Below are 17,219 nucleotides of genomic sequence, written 5' to 3'. Positions count from 1 at the left end.
TTGAATCAAAGTTCATGTTAACCCAGGATTAGCTTAATCAAGCTTTGAACAACTGGGCCCATGTGGCTATGGAGTTATGCAAAAGAAATTGCAAACTTCAAGACATGCAAAATCATCAGTTTGTCCAAACCTCTCCCACCTTCCAAAATCGCTCTGGCCAGCTTCTTGCTGGAATGCTGCATTCATCTGCTTTTCTCTGACAAAGAAGAATTTTAGGAAGATGAATAGACTTTACAAGCTTAAAGTGTGACAGAAAACTGTTAGTTAGGTTTAACTTTTCAAACAAATTTGTTGTCCAGACATGACCATGACACAATGTATTTAATGATTAAAACATTTTCTCCAGGAAGATTTATATTTAAGTGGGGTATTATACAAAGAGATTTCCAATACAAAGTCCTTGATTGAAATTATTAAGTCCATTAAACTGGTCACAGTTGTCAACAGTTATTATTAACTGAAATTCAATTGACAACCACACAGTGCTGGCCAATCTCCTGCAGGGCAGGGGCCAGGGTTTTGTCAGAGCAGGGACATACCAGGGACATAGGTCATTTCCGAGTTGCTTTGAACCTCATTATGAAAGCAAGACTTTGTGCACAGTTTTATTAACATGAAAATTAGTTTTCATTCACAGTATACAAAAAAACTAATTTTCACATGAAAAGTCTTGCACTAAGCCTCGCTTTTATAATGAGGTTAAAACAACTCGAAAATGGCCTACTTAATGCCTCGCCCTGCAGCTTTTTCACATTCAATGCAAAAGGGTGTGAGCAAAATATATCTACCATTGTGTTTTTCCTGATTAAAATTCAGTCTCTCCTAAATACTAAACAAAACCCTGGATTTCCTGGGGTCCAGCCAGGAAGAATATAAATGTACATGTAGTATTCTCCATACCCCTATGGATATGATCCCCAAAGGAGAAATGAATTAACTAGATGTTTTGACGTTACTTCACATCATTAAATTAGGAATGGAAAGTGGAAATATATAGACAATAAAAAAATTAAAAAATAATTCTATTGTTTTATTATCTGTCTACACAGTATTTTGCCAAGCAAATTGAATAAGATATATGTATCCAATTAGCCTTTTACCAGGGGCCTGTTTCCTCAATCTAAGCATGATGGAGTTATTGATCAACAGCACAACTCACCTTGTTATCAGTTGATCCAGCATGCTCTGTCTCCGGTCAATCTCGCGCTCTGTGCTACTCATTGATTAAGGTACCAAAACTTGAATAACATAAAGTTTTGACATTTTTCCATTATTTATTAGAATGCAAACAAGAAGTAAACGCCTTTGAAATCAATGCAACTTCATACATGAAAGTTAGCGTCTGAGGATGTTCATAATCCTAATTCTGTTTGTTCTGTTTTTTCTTAAAATTTTACAGCTCTTTTTTTGGTTTGTGTTTTTGTTTTTGTTTTTAATACGCTGTAATAAATTATATAGATGCTACACTTTAGCCCTAATATTTAATCACTTGATGCCACTACCTGCTAGGCTTATCTGAAGGTACATGTAGTTTCAATTAAAACCATTGTATAAATCAGTACCAGGTACATGTAAATAATTCTGTAATAAGTACAAAATTTATTTAAGTCTAGTAATTTTACTGCGGCCGTAATTATTACTTTCAAATAGTGGTATTAGTTTAAAGTCTGTATTGAGTTATGAATGAACTGAAACCACTACAGCTGTACCTTTAAGGTAATGATGATGATCATAATAATAATAATAATAATAATAATAATAATAATAATAATAATAATAATAATAATAATAATAATAATAATAATAATAATAATACGTGTAATAAAGTGGCTAAAGCCGTTAAACAGTGCTCAATACACTTTTTAAGTGTAGAGCTTTGAATAAGAAGAGATAATGAAGAGACAAAATTCTCTGTTACTCCGAGTTTCGAGCTCATGCACTCATCAGACAGTATTTAATGGAGAATAAATAATAATAATAATAATAATAATAATAATAATAATAAAAAGATTTATATGGCACCATATCCATGGCTCATGGCGCTTTACAATGAGATAGTATTAAAACAAAAATCACATTAAAAAATTTACACCAGTGATAATCTAATCTAATCTAATCTAATCTATTTAAGGTAGCCCAACTAGAGTACAGTCTCAATGCTGTCACAAGTCAGTACACATGCGAGGTTTAAGGAGTAAGTTGAGAAGAGAGGCACTTTCCATCAAGCCAACTTGTCATTACCTAATTGAAATTCCAGAAACTTTTCTCTGTCTGGGCAAAGAGTCTCACTTTCAGTTTGGTAGATCAAAAAACTTACTTGATGGCTACAAAAAGCTAGTAAAAAAGAGTTCTCAAACTCATTAATAATTCATCAAGAGAAAACAAAGAAAATCACTACCATGACCGTGGTTTGGATATGTGATCCTAATTACCATGCCATTGCCAACTTTAGCGTTGAATTTCTCCAAGAATTATTGATCATTTGAGAAGCCATATCAAACACTCGAAAGTGTGTTTCATCAGATATCCAAACACCTCCAAGTTGTTTAAAAAAACTCAGCTGCGCCTCGTTTTTTCAACCTACTTCTCAGTGTTTGGATATCTGATGAAACACCCTTCCTCGTGTTTGATATATTACATGAAAATCTTGGTAATTTAAGTGGTGTAGCTCTGAAAGTTGTCATTTTGTTCTAGAAAATGTCCAGAATATCAACACATTCTGTTTGCATTTGCCAGAAATTTTAGCTAAATGGAAAGAGCCCCTGGTGAAAATCTTGTTGGTCCATACACAATACCGTCATACAGGTACATGTAGGTCTGTTTAATGAGGATACACATGATATGAAGATGACGCTCGTAACAGTGACTGCTTTAAGTTGTTAAGATCTCTTGAAAAAGTCTTCAGCATTATCCTCACATCAGACTGGACCTGAAAACAGTTACAAAGAGTCTATCAAGGTTTAGCAAGTAAAACTCAGCCTTGCAAGCGGTTTTATTGCCTGCCCAGGCAATGCAACTGTTGGGAAAATTCTTGCATTTTAAAGCAAATTACTATTTTCCCTTGTAGCCGACAATAATATTGATTACTGCTTTCTAAACACTGGAATCCCCTTACTGCTTCTATTATGCCAGGTGCTAATACAAAACATTTTAGTAGGGCTGGACTACAATTGAATTAACAAAAAAAAAAAAAAAAAAAAAGAAAAAGGAACATTTAAGAAAAAATACCTTGGTATAATTCCCTCCATTACGTCGTAGTTTATTTCGCTCATTAATCTTCTCCATGATGTCCTGGCCATATTTCTCAACTGTTTTGAATTCACTCAACCTGAATACCGAACAAATTCAATTCAAATTGACAACCTCAATAGATGGAACGTTTCAGCATGGGGTGAAATTAAACAAAACCAAACAAAGCATTAATCTAAATTGAAATGAATCACAATACAGTCGACTCCCGATAACTCGAACCCTCAAGGGAAATTGAAAAAGGTTCGAGTTATCGGGAGTTCGAGTTATCGAGGGTAAAATTATATAGAAAATGACCTGAAAGGAAAGGAAAATTGGTTCGAGTTAGCGCGAGGTTCGAGTTAGCGAGGGTTCGAGTTATCGGGAGTCGACTGTAATTACATAATGTAAACTTAATTTTGTTTTGTTTGTTAACAATTATACCGAACACTAAACTATTCTGCCAAGTTTGACCACTGAACTGTCTAATCTACATTAGTCTAGAGTGCATCTACAGTGGGAGTCATAGAATCAATGCTTTTGTATTTCTTCTCCTTTTCTTTCTTCCTTTCCTTGAGCCCGGCATTGATTGGCTCGATAGCTACCTGCAGGTTCTCAAGTCAATGATTGTCATTTAATTATTAATTTTATTCAATAAAGTTGTTGCTGTTGTTGTTGTTGTTGTTGTTATCTGAATCGAAATCGAAATCAATACTGTGCAAAACCTCCCTCAAGCTAATGCAAAATTCAATGAGGCCTACAAAGACATCATTTTGTGTATTATAAGACAAGAAATAATGATTTTTGGTTTCAAAGTGCACATGGTAATATTTATCATATTTTCAAAGTCTTCCCCCAGGGAATATAAAATAGCTCATGTTTTGCAAAAAGATTACAATGTATATCAAGAAAAAATAATTTTTGTATTTTACTGAAATTAAAAAATGTAATTTTCTGATTAAGTTTATCAAGTTTGATTTAGTCTGTCTACAACACCTACAACTCAATACCCAAGGCAAACTTCTAGTTGCATTTCTATATTAGAAATTGGCTGATTACAAGTGACATAAGCTGGCTAGATTAGTTTGATGACATCTTGACATGTCTGTTAAAGATACCAAAATTCAACTTTGCTGTTTCATCGATTTCACTCCAAGGATTCTCCCGGGATTTAAAACATCCAGCAACAACGTCGCTTGGCACACGCTGCAAAATACTCCACGAATCATGGAGAACTTTGTGACGTGTCACATAATTTTTACCGCTGTTATACTTTTGATGGCCTTAGCGCTGGGGTGCCAAGGTTTTTGAGAACAGGGCAATGCAAATGAGGCCAAGTTGTTACACTCCAAAACTCCAATAGCCCTAAAACAGCCTCTGCCAACTCTTTCCACCCTAGGAAGTCCACCAGAAAATTTCTAGGTGTGTGTTTGTTTTCCCGCACCCATGTTAAGGTTTGCGATTTTTTTTTTAACTCTCCTTGACAATCTTTTGAACAGGTCATGCAACCATGGCAATTGATGAGGAAAACCAATCTTTGTGTAAGAAGGTATCACAGTTGCCTGGCTGGTCTTCTTCACTTATTGGCAAGAGAAATATTTTTGTGGCCAATCAAAAGCATGGAATTCAAATGCTTCTGGAACTGGTTCGGTTAGAGTAAGTCCCCAAGGGCTAAACTTTTGCCCACGAAAATCCCTTCCACCTGACTAGCTGCCCCTGGGTCTCCAAAGATGGCCTGACAAGTGCAATGTCTAATAGTAACAGTTGTAAATGGTTGCATTTGTTTCAGGGGAGAGGCATTTCACCATCAAATTTGGTGTCAGGGGAGGGCATTCGAACAACCTTTTGGCCCAGAGGGGTGGAAATTTAAGCAAGCCAATTTTTAAAAGTTTAAAGGTGCAGGGGGTTGCCCAGGGGTGGAGAGGATGCTGAAGTTTTAAATGGATCAGTGCAAACCTGTACATGTAACCGTGGTAAGACTATAGGGCTTAGCCCACCAAACTGGGCCAATATGGCCCACCAGTATAAAGTCAATATTTCTCATTCTGTATAAACTTAACAAATGGAAGATATTTTGCAAACGACGAGTCAATGAAACTAAAATCACTTGATGCCTCTCCCCCCATTTCTGACAAAAGCAAGCACTTCCTTTAATCACATGACATACTAAGACTTACTTAAAATTAGCTAAACATGTCGATGATGCGATCCCAAAAGTACCGAGAACCCTAAACGCTAAAAGAGCAGTAATTTCTTCCTTGAAAGCTTTACAAATGTACATTTTTTTAGTCTATTGAGACGTTTTGGCTATAAGCTGTGATAAATGGTAGCTACAAAAGCGTAAAAGGAATAAACTTCACCTAACAAATAAAAGCAGAAACGTGCATGACGGTACCAAAATTACAGTCTCAAAATCGAGGTAACCAGTGGTATAATAACAAATTTTACCTTAGCACATAGTTATTTAATTGACGGAGGTCATTAAGATAAATTCTGTAGCGTAATTAATTTGAAAACGAAAGATATACAGCGCTTCAGACTTACCATGTATCACCCGGCGCCATCTTGGATTTGGAATTGTTAGTTTGGGGCCCAGTCTTGCAGATAAAAATAGGTCTGCAATACGTGCACGCACTTTAGACGAACTCGAAACAGAGTAATGATGTACTGTTCATTTATGCTGCAGAAGGTTTCAGGAAACGGAATTTTATTTCCCGAATTTACTATCCTTCCGAACAGATATCCACCGAAATGAACCGTTGGGTAAGCGCGGGAAAATATCGGTGAAACATGCCGTCGGCGCTAAGTTCTAGAAACTGACGTACAGCGGGAGAACAAGTGACCATTTCAAGACCGTAAGGTTTAAGGTTTTTCAGTTCCTGCCTTCTTTGTTTCAGTTTGACTTTAAAAACAAGTACATACGCAATACTAGTTGGTTAGAACAATTTTATCATGATAAAGATTCTTTTGTAATTTCAGCTAATCTGCAGAAAGCTAAAATTCCGGTGAGAAAAATGTCCCGTTCTAACTAAGACTTTCTTGAAGATTCAGGCCCCGTTTACATAGAGAAAAGTTGTCCCGGGAAAGAGGGTCACCCTCCCAGCCGAGTCAACTTCAGCGAGCGTTTATATGAGGAAAAAGTTTACCCCTTTGCCCGAGCCAACAGCGCTCGCGCATGCTCTGATTGTCTCGCCTCGACGGAGGGCGAGCCAAACTGTGTTTATATGCAGAAAAGTTGGCCCCGCTAGGAGGGTGACCCTACCATCGAAGAGGGGTGACCCAGCTAGGTGGGTCACTCTTCCAGCCGAGCCAACTTTTTGTTTCTCATGTAAACGGTTCGCCAAGCTTTGTAAGGAAATGTAGGAAAAGTTGGCTCGCCCAGCCGGGTAGCTCGGGTAGGCGAGTGACCCTTCTGACCCGGGACAACTTTTATCCATATAAACGGGGCCTCAGTGCTACAAGCGCAAGCTTTCTCTCGCAATATTTTTACTCTTTACCAGCGCTAAGTTTCACTGCTATTCCCAATCCAAGGTAAGTTAGGTCAATATATTCAAAAACTTTCCCACCGGTCTCGATGACTAAAACTCGCTTCTGTCTACAAACATTTTTTCTCTACACTATACACTGCTTTATCAAAGTTGCTGGCTTTGCACGAAATGTCCTTTTGTTACTTGAATGTCATCAGTCCGGCAAAGTAGAGATGATCTACGACCTCAGAAACATTAAAAATATCCCACCGGCGGTCAATTTACTGCATATGTTCTACCTGATGAGACATTCACAAAGCCGGCAGTTGTTTAACGGTCTTTAATTAAGAAACAATAGCAAAAGGGCTAGTCAGGGCACTCAATATTTGCCATAAAAGGTTCTTAATTTGAATAATCAAACCGCAATAAGTTAATTTACAAACGTTAAAACCTAAGCAAACAAACGTCTCAAAGTACACTTACAATGGGCGGTTCAATATCACAGGGAGGCAATCGTGTTTATCAATGCATAAACACGGCCTCACGAACAGTTAATCTTCAGTTCGATACCAGTCCTTTAAAATATTCTATTATTGTCTGATCACCGCGATACAGTTTCGGTATGAAATCTTTTTTTATTATTTGTTTATTTTTGTTTTGTTTTGTTTTTTACATCGCTCAACTGGGGCAGGGGTACGATATGTTACGAACAATGTTCTTAACAATGGGCCGAGTAGACTAAAACCTCTAGCCAGACTTTCCAGCTACATTTTCCTACGAGTTATTGGCCTTAATTTAAACAATACACAATGAAACTAATTTGATGTCATGTTATTTGGCCGTTCAAAATCTAACATCCTCCAACTTGGGTTGGACGTGACGGTTCACTGATAGCGGGATATTGGCCCGTCATAGTTCCGCTTTTTATAAACACGCAAACCAACGAAAGAGGCCAATATCTTGAAATAAAAAAAAAATAAAACAAACATTCAGTCCAAAACAAAATGAACCAGTGCTTTTGCAACAGGCAGGAAAAGTCAAGCATTCAAGGCATAAGCTCTAAACTGCGAACAATCAAACTTGTTTACCAGCTGTCAAAATCCGCCCGCGTGCCTGTTTACACGAGCAATGAGTAAATTCCTTTGTCGTCAACGCAGATGCACAGAGACAGGTCCGATTATCCGGCAAAAGCGGATCAAGAGGTAAGCCAGGCACGAAAGATAAAAAATTTCTCTGGCACTCGGTCCTGGGCTGGATGAGGCTTAAGTTTAAATGATGAGTTAAATGACTTGCGTGTGATTAACGAAGCCTGTTTCTCTCTCTCGGGACTGTCTGTGGAACGGAAGGTGAGTAACACTGCAATTTGTTTCTGTTTGATGAGCAGAACAAAACAAAAGCTAGCCAAACCATAGCTTTTGGACATCACTTAATCAAAAGGTTAACGTTTTACTTTACAAACTAATACCTAAAGTTTTAAATGTGCAAAGATGGAAATTTTGATTGAAACGTTGCGGCTTCCGACATATGCTGGCTGATCTTGCCGGAAACATTCCTAGTTTTCACAACAGACGCTCAAAACAAATGAGTGTTAAATTGTGCCATTCTTTACTGGGTAACATTTCACTGACTGACGGTTGCACATTGCGAGATTTATAAATTTTAAGAGACTTTTAGAAATCTGAATACAACCTCAAACTTAACTGAAAGCTACGGAATGACGGGGGTGCACAGGACGAGAATTTGACTGATGCGCTGCGTTCGAAAGATTTCACAGCAAGAACAGCAACAGAAAAACGTGGAAACTAAAGGCCGATCAATTGGTACAATTTGTTGCAGATCACGTATTTCATCTCATGTCTGGTTTGGCGGTGTCGATGTTGCTTTTAGTCTGAAATGTCAGCCGTCTCCTCTCCCTAACCCACAGGGGGCGCGGGTTAGGGAGAGGAGACGGCTGACATTTCAGACTATGTTGCTTTGTCCGTCAGCACCGTCAGTAATATATGGACTAATGGATTAATGATTTATTTCAATGAATAACTAATTGCTTGTTTGTTTGGGGTTTTTTTTAATCACACCTTTCAGTTGAAGGGGCGGGCGTTCATAAGGAACACGGTGGAACCTCCGTTACATACACTGTATATAACCAAGTCCTCGGAAAAACTAACGATATTCTCCAGCTCCGCCATTTAAAATGTATGGAACACAACCTCGATATAACGAACCAATTCCCCTAGTCCCTTAGCACTTCGTAAAATCGAGGTTCCACTGTAGAGGGCGTCTGTTAGAGAGGCCGGTGTTTATGAATTTATAAATTATGGCCTCACAGGGATCGGGATTGGGCTAAAGATTACGGGATTCAGGGAAAATGTTGTCTGGGATGGCGGGATTGAAGAACCTTATTGGGGACCCTCGTTTATAACAAAATACCTGATTTGTTGGACGTTAAATATAGCCTATTGGATCATTTACGGCCGGTATCAGAGATTATTACTGTCGAGAAAGCAGAAAATTGAGGAGAAAACAAGAAGACACCCAGTTCTTGCAAAACCAGTGTGGTGGTGGTCGTTTTGTTTTGGAGTTGTGCTCATTTTACCAATTCGAAAACAGCCTAAGTATCAGGGGCTTTTCGAAGGCCTGATACTCAGGTTAATTCGAATAAAACATATCAGTTATTTTCATTTTTGTTTTCATATTCTTGGTTTGATAATTTTAAATGAGGCATTACGTTAAAAAACTTTTATGTTTTAGTTACACAAAACGTTTTAGAATTTGTGATTAAGGAAAACGCGAACGGCAAAAATAGCTTTCCAACTATTTTTCACATTTACTGGCTGCAGTTTGCAAGTTTTTATTTTGGATTATTTTAAATCGTTCTGTCACAAGCATCAGTCTAAGTTTAAGGCGAATGTTGTCGTATTTCATATCCCATGTACACTAGCTGCTCTCCGGAGCTTTTGACTAAAATGAGGATAAAAAAAGGAGAAGAATTAGCAAACAAGTGTTTCACTGACTTCTTCTGTTACGAAAACTGCGTTCAAGCGATGGAGTATTTAATTACCAAAAACTCTCGGGAAAATCACATTTCATCGGTAACTTGCGTTCACGTGAAGCTTTAAAAAAATTGCTGTGAGGCTTACATAAGAAACGACAAGTGCATGACTCACGTTGCATCAGAAGTATTGCGAAAAGTGGAGGCGGCCGACAAGAGCAAAGATGGGCATGAACCTAACCCCGCCCTACCCCACCCCACCCCACCCGACGGAACGTCCGAACTATATAACGATCTCAAAAACCTCTGGGACTTAAAAAGATGTTTCTTTTATTAAAAGTAACAGACGATAAACTCGACATGTCTTTTCTTTACTTTCTAGATTGTCTGAAGTCAGCATGGATGGAACAGGTTCCATTCGCCAGATTCGATCAGCAGGTCGTATGACCCAGAGGACTAACTCAACCACAACCGTTGGTTCCATAGATGAGAACGTATCTCTCAGCTCCAGCAGCTACAGCTCGGGTTTCAAACGATACGGATCGAAAACTTCAAATGGTGATTACTCTGGCGTCCGAGCTTCCGCCGGAATTTCCCGAATGAAGCACGCACGTACTCGGAGAGGTTCGGTGTTTCCGAGCGATAATATCACCGGGTTAACCGAGACGTCTTCGGCGAAAGGACGTAGATTGAGTATCTACACTTTGAGTGATTTAGCAGAGGTGGGAATCAAAATGCGCCGGCGCAGACGAAGTACCATGGATTCTTGGGGAAAAAACAGGACTCCAGGCCAAACTAAATATTTTGACAAGGTAATCAAAAACTTTGTGAGTAGTGTGGTGCCTGCAAAATCGCGCCTGTAGCAACCGACTTTGATTTGACTTTCATTTCATTCGCGTATCTTTCATGTGTGTTAACTTTTTTTTAATCATACAGTATTTGAGATTATTGAACTAAGTGTACTTGCTATTAAATTGTTCCACCTCAACCCCTCAACCCAGATGCTGCACGCGGCATAATATTTAAGGAAATGCCCTAAAACTTCAGCACTTTTTCAGAAATTTATCTGGGAATAATTTGATATGGTGGGTTAGTCTTCACTAACTTTGACGTTACCATGGCCACCAAGTTTTGACAGGCAGTTTTTTTCAGAAAATGGAGACTCGGAAGAATCTGCCCCCCTCCCGGCCCCAGAAGACAAAAAAGAAAAACCCGGTCGAGATAGTACTGATTATTCGCTTTTTTCTTAATTAGCTCGTCTGTTAAAAGGGATTGACTTACGTAAAATATGACACCTTTTTAACGGTAATCTAAACTTTTGATGTTCACCGGGTACCGATAAACCACTGACTCTGCTGATAAGAGCAGCTTTAAATTAGTAAGAAGGGTAAGTTGGAGAGTCTTTTAATTTTGCAGACGTTTCTATCAAGACGGACAAAACTTGCCTGTTTCCATATAAACGTCAATAAAATATTCAGACTAAACGAAACTATATCTTCGCTATTTTAAAAGACAAGGCTGTCAATCCTAGCCTGCAGAACAGGCCTTTTTACTTATTTTAGATGTTCTTTTCGGTAGTGTCAATGGCTTTTCGTTACCTAGCCTAAATCAAAACTTTAAATTACCGCGACAAAGGTCTGCTCAAAATATTAATATCTTTTAAAGGCCGCCTTAGTCCTTGCTAGAGATTAACATGAACAGACAAGAAAAGAATTAGCTTAAAAGGAAATTGTAGCAAAAATGGACAATTTCAGAATATGAGGGTTTCATTTCCTACACATTGTTATCCCATCAGCCATGCACTCCAGTCTAGACAAATTTAACTGAAGAGCTACCTGAAGCCTTCTTAAGATACAAACACATAAACCTGAAAGTTTTAGCAGCAAGGCAAATAGCCCCTAATTTAGAGTTTTATACAAAAGAAAATGAGGCGTTTTATTTATTTTATTATTATTATTATTATTATTATTATTATTATTATTATTATTATTATTATTATTATTATTTAAACTATTGAAAGTGAGAAATGAAGTAGGAAATAGAGCAGAAGAGGAGAGAAGAAGAATATCGCGTTGTATTTTTAGGCTTCCTTAATGCAATGTAAACTGAGAATGTCTTGAGTTGTTATCCATTTCACGATATAAAAAGTGTTCAAAAATTGATTTCCAATTATGTTATTGAATTATATTGCATGCAACCATACTTGTACAGTGTGCTTAGAGTCATGTTGATTGTAAAATTTATTTTATTATTCGTTATTCAATAAAATTATTATTATTATTTAAAAAAAATTATTACTATTATTATTATTATTATTATTATTATTATTATTATTATTATTATTATTATTATTATTATCATTATCATTACAATGATTATTATTATTGATACTGTATGATTTTTTTTTTTATTTATTTATTTTTCCCCTGCTTATACAGCCTACTTCAAATTTCGTACCACGGAAATAAACAAATAATTCTGAAAAAAAGTATGTTTACAGTTTTTAAAAGACAACCGGTCCGTCAGTTTGTTCCATGGTCAAGACGGCTTTATTCACCGAGCATAACCATGTTTGCCTCAGTTATCAGATTTATCGGAAGGACGTTTCAATGGCCACCTTAATCCTTGCTAGAAATTAATATGAACTGACAGGAAAAGAAGATTAAAGAAAAAATTACTTTAAGAGCTAAGTTTGAATAGTCTCTTCAGAAAGAACCGAAGTTTTCTTGACCTATAAAAGATTATAAAAGGATTTATACTCGAGTGGAGAAGAAAAACTGTTACAGCAAACAGGTGAACGATTTTCACTCGATCATCTAAAGGAATAAAAATTAACAATGGTTGAAGTACAAGCGAAGGTGAATAACACGAAATGGCCGCTACAACAACTATAAACACAGTTTTTGCGCTTTGAAACTCTTGTTCTCTGGGTCCTTGAGTTCCTGCTTGTAACTGAGAAATAATTTGCCTCTTGTGTCGCTGAGAAATACGAAATATCTTAATGTAGCAGAAGATAATGGTACATAAAACCGACGATATTATGGTAATCTGAAGGACTCTGATGCCAGTCATTGGAAAGGACGGTATTAAACGCGTTACAGCCAATGCGGCGCTTATTACCCAGATGACGACAACGGCCTTGATGACTCTGTTGTCAGTTACTATAGAGTTGTATTGTAAGGAATATGCGATGCAGATGTATCTCTCTACAGTCATCGAAGCAAGGTTCAAGCAGCACGAATGCACCAAGAAGGATGCAAAACAATTAGGAATGGCTGGTGGGATGTTTGTGAAAGAACGGCTTTCACCAGTGGTCATAGCACAAACACTCATAGCTGAATGGTACGATTGAATTAACAGACCAGTTAGTAAGTCTGACGAAGCAAGCGACGCTAGGAGTATGTTGGATGGAATACAGCGAAGCTGTTGGAACTTTAAGATGATCAGAAGCAGCAAAAAGCTTCCTCCCACAGACAGAAAAGGCAGCAGAGTACTTAGGACGGCGCCGAATGAAGCAAGAGGGACACTGAAATCTCGAACATTTTTCCATCCAAGGCAAAGTTCGTAGCCGGGAGAGTTTGGTATAGATATGTTCGTGGCCAGTGTCGAATTTTCCATGCCGTGCTTTACAAAATATAAGGATCTTTTTTCAGTGCTCTTGGGAATGGACTGTATTTTAGTTTCAGCCGGTTGAGACTGATCAATCAAAAAGTGTAACAAAGAAATTCAAATTTGAGGCTCATCATGGCAGTTTGAATTGCCGTCACTATTGAATGAGCTGAAAAAAAAATTAATTATCCTCTCTTTTAAAAAGACAATTTAATATTAGTAAATTGTCGCTGTAAATCCTCTATTTATCAATGCCCAAACACACGCGTGATAAGTTGGATATCCGACGTATTGTTTCCTTGAGGAAGCAGGTGATGCTTCATGAATAAATTCATAAGGCAAAACTTAGCTGGCAATGGTGTTACTTTAAAAGGATTCAGTCCTCTGAAACTTAACATAAGATATTGGGAGATGGTGGAGGTGCATGGGGATTGTTTTCTTATTAATTGTTGTTTGTTTGTTTATTTGCTTTTTTATCCTTGGATGGTTTGTTGGTACAAACAAACCGAGCATTGGGTTTGTTTGTTTGTTTATTTTTCATCCTTCTATAACCCAGATAAAGCATGATAATTTTGTAACTGCTCAGCTCATTTGGTTCTTACTGTTCTGAGTTTTTTTTTTTTCGTTCCCTGTTTTCATGTACTTTATATATGTGGCATGAAGTGCGCGCGCGTGAGTGTGATTGCATTGAGCCTCTGCATTACTTTCTATGTTAATGTTGTGTAAATAGTGTGAAATAAATGAACCTTGAACCATTACAACTTTGTTAAAAGTGATTTCGGTGTCCCAGTTTCCTCCTCCAAAATATTGCAGTTTCACTTGATTTGCTTCTCTGGCGGGGATCAGATAAACCTCTTGCATCATTGACACTGAAATGTCTAAGCTTCATTAAAAAAAAGGGCTGTAAAATTTTAGACGTTAGAACTTGGAGCATTCAATCTGATGTCAGAAGGAGTTCTAAAGATATTGACCATTTCCGAGTTGCTTTGAACCTCATTAGGAAAGCGAGGCTAAGTGGAAAGTCTTTATTATGAAATTTAGTTTTCATTCATACGCAAACAAAACTAATTTTCCATGATATGAAAAGCTTTGCACTTAGCCTAGCTTTCTTAACGAGGTTCAACGCAACTCGGAAATGGTCTATTGTAAAATCATAATGGTAATTCCACTCCGCACGTACGATTGTCAAAACTGCGGAAAAGAGAAATACGCTGTAAAAATGGCCTTTTATTTAGGTCTTGACTGAACATATACACAAGTAGCTTGTGAAGCACAGAAAGTTTTATTATAAAATTTGTTATGAATAATTTTCTCATCGTCACTATCAGTTGCAGCGCTTGACTAAATTCATACTGATTTTACGGGACATTTTTTCAGTAAAAGTAGATCTCACTTTGTTTAGGAAATATCACAGTCTTTGTGGTCGTCAAGTAAATCGAAGAGGTGTTTAACACCTGCTGGTCTCTCGAAAATGGAATGAGCTTCAGTTTGTAAAGGTGCGAAAAGTAAGAACTCCTTTAGAATTTCCTCCATATTCTAAGCCTACGTAAGAGAAACTGAGTTTAGTGCCTCAAAATACTATTGGCTGCGAGTTGCCTATCTCCATCCGGTAAAAGTTTTCACCTGCCTGTAATTGAATGAATCAAGATCTCGAAAAAACACCATGTTCACAGTATGTTCCTTCACGAAGTTCTGGTCCACTTGATGTAAAAAAGATCTCGGAACGTACCGGAGCACCTCTCGCTCATCCACGGAGCTAAATTCCGCCAAAACCCCTGATACACTGATGATATTATTTGCACTTGTTTCAATATTTGGGAAAATTGTACAATAAATTAGAAACCACTTACTTGGTTAAGAAACTCGAACAATAAAATGGTATGACAAAGGGCAACACAGTACATTAAAACGGAGTAATAAAACATTAAGCCAAGATCCTACAGTCAGTATTGCAGGTCGTTTATAGAAATTCAATTGCCTGGCAGGCTATTCGTTACTCTATTTGAGTGGTTTCCTTTTCAATACAAAGTGCCCGTTTAAAACAGGTCAAGACATCAGGAACAGCTCGTTGGGACTTAGTAAAGGGTGACCGCGACCGCTTAACTAAAGTCACAATTACAGTAATTAACGGACTGGCCAAAAAGTATAGGGTGGGGTGGGCCGAAGCAGAGAGGGGGCAATTTTCAGCTACCCATGGGGGGTGGGTCATTCTAGTTTTTAAGAGGAATAGGCACACATTTATCTGCCAATCTACAGGTGAAAATTCACTAGAAAAAGAAAGCAACATTCAAGCTTTCTCTGAGAAGTATGCAGTAGGTCAAGACTTCGGAGTGAAATACATGCAGCACCTTGCGTACTTTAACATGATGAAACAAAAGAGAGAAAGAGCAAGAAGGGAGAAAGCAGAAACGGAGAGCAACTTGACCTGTGAGGATGCGGAGTGGGGAAACTCCTCTGTGAGGATTTGCTGAGAAAGCAAAGAGTTTCTGTATATCGAAGGTCACAATCCGACAACCGAAAAGAAATTAACAAACAAACAACAAGCTTGACTTGGGCTTGGCGTCAGCTCACATTCAACTATCAGCAGCCATACTCAGTGTATCCAATGGCAAAGACACAAGTGCCTCCTCTGAATCGAGTGTCAGCAGCTCAGAAGCAAGCGAAGACTGTTCTGCAGGAAGTTGGGAGCGATACCTGCAATGATGACAATATCCCTCTCGCAAAAGTGGCTTCCAACAGCTGGAGTGACAGTGATAGCGATGTATCGTTAAGCGTACTTCGCTAAACTTCAAAATTCCTCACGAAGCGAGGCCGGAGGTTTATGATTTCCTTGGATTGCATTGCAACCAAAAAATCCATTTTTAATAGGGGGTGGGTCATGTAATTTTCAAGCTTCATTTAGAGGTGGGTCAGTCAGTTTTGTGTCAAAAGGAGGGGGTGGGCCATATCTTTTTTATTCACCACATTTCCAAACGCTCCGGCCCACCCCACCCTATACCTTTTGACTAGTCCCTAAGGGAAGTAATTTTTGGGACTTTGACAATTGAACGCGCTTAATAAACTGTTGACCACTTGATACAGTGCCGCTTAATACAGCAAGCTTAATAGCAAGTCATATTTAAGTTTGACGGGCAGTGCTGAGAACGCTCGTCTTCCCAAGCCTCTCATTTTTCCGTCAGGAATATCGTACGGACGAAACACACGAACAGGCGCGAAAATCACGAGGATGAGTGGGTTGAATATGTTACTGACTTTCATCCCTGCTTATTAGATTCGTGTACCTTGTGGATAGTTTCTCCAGCTACCATGCACTCTGTGCTAAAAATCGTTGACAAATAATTTAAAAAAGAAGATAGCTAGGTTTTCGATCCGTCTGAACTAACTGTGCGTTTCCTTCAACAGCTCCTTCCTCCAGAAGAGTTGTTTCGTCGAGCTGTGAAAATCGTTCAAATGTCTGCTTCACTTTGCCAATACAAATACGAAAAGTAAGTCTTTCACGGTTTTTCCTTTTTTGCTTGTTTGTTTTTGTCTTAATTTCGTTTCCTCTGTTGAGGACTACTACATACGTTTCGACCATTTTAATTGAAATGTGGTTTCCTATCTTTCAGGGAGAATGAAGAAGAGAACTTAGCTCACACTGTTTTCACACAGTACATCAATGAACAAGAAAACCAAATGGAAGGTGAACTGGCGTTTGACGCTTCGTTCTTTAAGGCGAATAGAAAGGTAATGATTGATAAATCTTTCAATAGAATTAGGCCCAATCGACTCCCAGTTCTATATCTGATTTGGCAATCGTGGTGAGATGGTCGTTTTGATGCTACAGACACATTATGATCAGATAGTACTTATCTGGAACGAAATTCGGCGAACTGTTTGTCTGCGGTGTTTCGCTATGCGTCATGTAGTTCATATTTTTCACTCCC

At 38.1% G+C, this 17,219-nt stretch overlaps 3 protein-coding genes across 5 annotated transcripts in view; 2 read left to right on the top strand and 1 right to left on the bottom strand.

Moving 5' to 3' along the window:
• LOC146458512 (atrial natriuretic peptide receptor 1-like) overlaps nt 1-17,219 on the top strand; it is a 77,805-nt gene that overhangs the window by 48,700 nt on the left and 11,886 nt on the right. The gene's annotated exons all lie outside the window — the stretch shown is intronic.
• The window catches only part of LOC146458515 (syntaxin-8-like), a 26,405-nt gene that overhangs the window by 5,992 nt on the left and 3,194 nt on the right, over nt 1-17,219 (bottom strand). Inside the window, exons 1-5 of one of the 2 annotated variants that reach the window (XM_085091056.1) lie at nt 5,773-5,813; nt 3,229-3,328; nt 2,835-2,929; nt 1,160-1,213; nt 131-196 (exon numbers count right to left, since the gene is read on the bottom strand). In XM_085091056.1, coding sequence (XP_084947182.1) covers nt 131-196; nt 1,160-1,213; nt 2,835-2,929; nt 3,229-3,328; nt 5,773-5,792 — 335 coding nt within the window. In that variant the 5' untranslated portion in view covers nt 5,793-5,813. Of the gene's footprint in view, nt 1-130; nt 197-1,159; nt 1,214-2,834; nt 2,930-3,228; nt 3,329-5,772; nt 5,814-17,219 lie in introns of those variants that run through there. The other variant, XM_085091055.1, reaches the window with a different exon arrangement.
• The window catches only part of LOC146458511 (uncharacterized), a 24,397-nt gene continuing 15,020 nt past the window's right edge, over nt 7,843-17,219 (top strand). Inside the window, exons 1-4 of one of the 2 annotated variants that reach the window (XM_085091035.1) lie at nt 7,843-7,897; nt 10,067-10,496; nt 16,696-16,778; nt 16,902-17,019. In XM_085091035.1, the coding sequence (XP_084947161.1) occupies nt 10,083-10,496; nt 16,696-16,778; nt 16,902-17,019 (615 nt within the window). In that variant the 5' untranslated portion in view covers nt 7,843-7,897; nt 10,067-10,082. The other variant, XM_085091034.1, reaches the window with a different exon arrangement.

Source organism: Pavona decussata, unplaced genomic scaffold (assembly GCF_977016875.1).
Source record: "Pavona decussata unplaced genomic scaffold, jaPavDecu1.1 SCAFFOLD_233, whole genome shotgun sequence".
Lineage (NCBI taxonomy): Eukaryota > Metazoa > Cnidaria > Anthozoa > Scleractinia > Agariciidae > Pavona > Pavona decussata.
This window is presented reverse-complemented; position numbering and strand designations above follow the sequence as displayed.